General features: G+C 39.9%; 1 protein-coding gene across 1 annotated transcript; it reads right to left on the bottom strand.

The window, feature by feature from the left end:
* Nucleotides 1–1,152: 1,152 nt before the first annotated feature.
* LOC111782467 (fasciclin-like arabinogalactan protein 4) lies at nucleotides 1,153–2,707 on the bottom strand. Its single transcript, XM_023663220.1, has one exon. The coding sequence runs from the start codon at nucleotides 2,594–2,596 to the stop codon at nucleotides 1,340–1,342; it is 1,257 nt and encodes a 418-aa protein (XP_023518988.1). The 5' UTR covers nucleotides 2,597–2,707; the 3' UTR covers nucleotides 1,153–1,339.
* Nucleotides 2,708–4,408: the final 1,701 nt, after the last annotated feature.

Below are 4,408 nucleotides of genomic sequence, written 5' to 3' on the forward strand. Positions count from 1 at the left end.
GTTTAAGGATAATTTTATCAATTTAGCTAGAAACGAACTAAACGACTCAACCCTGAATCCCCAATCGAATCGAACAGAACACCTAACAACACGACTCTGAATCACCAACTGATCTGAAGAAAACACCTAATGACTCAACCCTGAATCATCAACCGAACCGAACAGAACAGGTAATGGCTTAACCCTAAATCACGAACTGAACCAAATAGAACACTTAACGACTCAACCTTGAATAATCAATCGAACCGAACAGAACACGTAATGGCTCAACCCTAAATCACCAACTGAACCAAATAGAACACTTAACGACTCAACACTGAATCATCAACCGAACCGAATAAAACATGTAACGGCTCAACCCTAAATCACCCAACCAAATCAAATAGAACACTTAACGACTCAACCCTGAATCATCAACCGAACTGAATAGAACATGTAACGGCTCAACCCTAAATCACCCAACCAAATCAAATAAAACACCTAACAACTCAACCCTGAATCACTGAACATAACCGAACAGAACATCTAACGACTCAACCTTGAATCACCAACTGAACCAAACAGAACACCTAACGACTCAACCCTGAATCACCAATCGAACCAAACAAAACACTTAACAACTCAACCCTCAATCACCAATTGAATTGAACAGAACTTTTTACAACTCAACCCTAAATCACCAACCGAATCGAACAGAACACCTAACAACTCAACTTTGAATCACCAATCGAACCAAATAGAACACCTAACGACTCAACTCTGAATTACTAACCAAACCGAACCGAACCTCCAACTCAACTAGTATACATCTTAAAAGGAGAGTATGATTGACTCGGGTTGACTTAAATTTCCTACAACTGGCTTGAATTATTAGAAACATTTTAAGAAGAGTGTTGATTTATGGAGATAATCTTCCATCTTAATAGCAATTTCATTAAAATCAAATTGTAACAAGATCATATCGCACGACATATTTCGAATCTGGTTCGAAATCGAAATATGAATGAAAATTACCTGAGCTCATCTCTGGAGATTGGGTGTAGAGATTAGAGCCATGAAATCTCTGTTTTGGAAGAAAGGATCTGTGCCACAGGCAAGGAAATCCCCTGTTCTTCCACCATTTATGCTTCTAAGAAATCTGCAAATCCAAAATTGAAACAAACCCAGATCCCCAAAATCATTATCAACTCTTTTAATTTACACCAGAGACAGCCATGGAAATCAACAGAACAGTTGCAGGAACAGGAAAATTGGCTTGCTCATAAAATGGGAGAAAGAAGAAGAAGAAGAAGAAGAAGAAGAAGACCCGCAACATGAAAGCAATTATCACGGGGAAAAATCAATACAATGCTATACAACAACTACAGAGAGCAATGAAGAAATTCAGCCCGCTATTAGCGACGGCAACAGATCGGATTTCCTCACCATACCCAGGTGGAGATGAAAGATGCAATGGCGGTCCAGTAGATTCCGGCGACATGGCCATTGAATCAGGCGGCTGAGCACTGGACACAATTTCATTACCAGGCTGGGTTGTCATCATCGGACTATTCCCGAAAATCTCCCTCGGTAATAACACCTCCGAAACCCCAAAAATAGCGACCGGATTCTGATCGATCACCGTCTGAGTCACCGATGCTTGAACAATCCCTGTATTGATCCCAACCGAGCCATTCACTCGCGAAATGTTAAGCGTGAAGCTACCAGCGCCCATGTCCTCGGTGGCCAGAGTCGGCTGTACAGGGTTCACAATGGATTCCAAAGATCCAAGAGGGTAATAAGAATGAAGCACGTGAAATTTCAACACAACCGCCTTCTTATCCGCCGACAGAGACTGGAGGCTCACCGTCCCCGGAAGGTCGGAAAACGCCGTGTCAGTGGGAACAAAAAGCGTAATCCCAGCGCCGCCTTCATCGGCCTCAAACTCCTCAACGACACCAGAAGCAGAGAGCATAGAGGCAGCGACATTAAAATTATGACCATCGATCAAAGCTCTAGTGATATTCAACCCCAACGGCGGGCGAGTCTCGGAGGCCATGAGATCAAATCCGTAGGGGACAAGGAGAGCATTAACGGCGAAGATACTGACATTGTAGGGAAGATTCTTGAGTAGAGTGAGAACAGTAGCATTGGAGGAGGAGAAAGGAACAGGGGAATGGAGCGAGACGATGCCATCGAGAGGGTTGCGAGTGATGTTGAGGGAGCCGAAATCGCTGGTGGCACGGCCGGTGGTTTGGAAGAGAGTGGTGACGAGCTTGCCGGAAGGGGAGATGTGACGGAGGTCGTAAGGGGAGAGGTATTGGAGGAGGACGTGGTAGCGGAGGAGATCGGCGAGGGAGGATGGAGGGATGCGGCGGGTGAGATCGGAGGAGGCGTCGAGGTAGGAGTTGGGGACGGCGAGGAGAGTGAGGGAGGTGCGGTGGTTGAGATCTGAGAGAATGGAGGAGGCGGAGAGAAGGGCGGCGAAATGGGAGAGGTCGGGGAAGGAGGAGAGGAGGGAAGAGATGTTTAGGGCAAGGATTGGGGAAGGAGGAGAGGACAGGAGGAGGAAATAGAGGAAAATGATAGGGGTAAAATGGGAAATGCGAGTGCCCATTTTCCCTTCTGTGAAGAGGAAGACTGAGAGGAGAGAAAGACGTGAAGGGTAATGGCGAAGAGCTTTTCAGACAAACGAAGCTGAAGGCTTGGGGAATGAGAGCGTGTGGTGGCGGAGTATCAATGACGATGCGGATATTTGTTTTTTATTTTTTTATTTTTTTATTTAATAAGTCTTTTTTTTTTTAAATATAATTTTTAAAAATTCAAATTTTAATATTGTACTTACAAAAAATCATTTATTTACTAAATAAGTATAATAAATTAATTTTGCACTTTTAATTTTATATTTATAGATTAAAAAAAACGATATTAATCCTGAAATGTGAGATCCTACCTAATAAGGGTGTGAAAACATCTCTCTAATCGTGAAGGTGACGGTGATACGTAACGAGCCAAAGTGGGCAGTAGACGAATTTTAAAATTGTGAGGCTAACGGCAATACGTAACAGGTTAAAGCGATGGACGTGGACTCTAACAAGACGAGTTTTAGGTTTGTTGAGAAAATGAAATATTGTTAGTTAAGTAATAAAATTTATGGTGTCAATGAATTAATAAAGACAAATTTTCATTTGCTCGTAGAGTTCTACCATAAAAGACATTCAATTCCTCGAATTAGAGCTCACGTAATCCACCTTTCTTTTCTACCAAATTTTGGACTACGTTTTCAAAGTTGAATGTGACGGAAGTATAACAGCCAAAGTTCACCGCTATAAGATATTGTCCACTTTGGCCCATTACGTATCATCGTCAACCTTACAATTTAAACGCGTTTGCTAAAGAGAAATTTCCACACCCTTATAAGGAATGCTTTGTTCCCCTTCTCAACCGATTGGGATCTTACAATCCACCCCTCTTAGAGGCCTAGTATCCTCGCTGACACACCGCTCGGTGTCTAGCTCTGATACTGTTTGTAACAGCCCAAGTCTATCACTAACAAATATTGTCCGTTTTGACCCATTACGTATCATCGTCAATCTAAAAGTTTAGGAAGACCTTCAAATTCCTTGCACTTTGGACTCTTTTTTAAGCCTATCTTTGTGGCTTATTTAATCCTATTTTAGTTTGGGCCTTAAAAAGGCACTCACATGATGAGGCCTTTTACATGTATTTTAAGCTTATTGTTGAGGCCCATATGTCTCAATAACCGACCATCGAATGCACCAGCTACACCTAACGTGAGGAATAGATTCATGCATAACACTAAATAGGGAGCCACCAAATGCACCCGCTTCACCTAATATGAAGAATAGATTCATGAGCATGTTGTGCTCAACCTGGAATACAATCATAAAGTTAAAAATACCATAGATTCCTAAAGACACAGTTAAAACAGCTTCATTGACCAATTGAGTAAATCGAAAAAATAGCAGTAACAATTTGATTTTAGGATTCAAAGACGAGAAATCCATTCATATATTAAATAAAAGGAACGTCATTTTCCAATCTCGTTGATTTATACATATATTTCATGCCGTCTCCTTAGGATATACATAAATTCATTTTAGGATAAAGTTTAAAAACATGAAATAAAATAAATAATGCAAGTTGAATTTAATATATATATATATATGTTTGGTGGATCCTCCAATAATATATATAATATTAGAAGAATCCAGAAGTTCAACCCATTCTTACAATTTTTATAAAAGAAAATTATTTATTATTGAATTAGTAATAACAAACTTAGTTTAATTCATTATTAAACACATTGGGAATTGTTTTAATATATAGTTTTCATTTTTTTAATAGAACTTCTATTAAAAAATTATAAAATAAATTTAATAATATTTCATTAACAAAAAAATATATA

Source organism: Cucurbita pepo, chromosome LG20 (assembly GCF_002806865.2).
Source record: "Cucurbita pepo subsp. pepo cultivar mu-cu-16 chromosome LG20, ASM280686v2, whole genome shotgun sequence".
Lineage (NCBI taxonomy): Eukaryota > Viridiplantae > Streptophyta > Magnoliopsida > Cucurbitales > Cucurbitaceae > Cucurbita > Cucurbita pepo.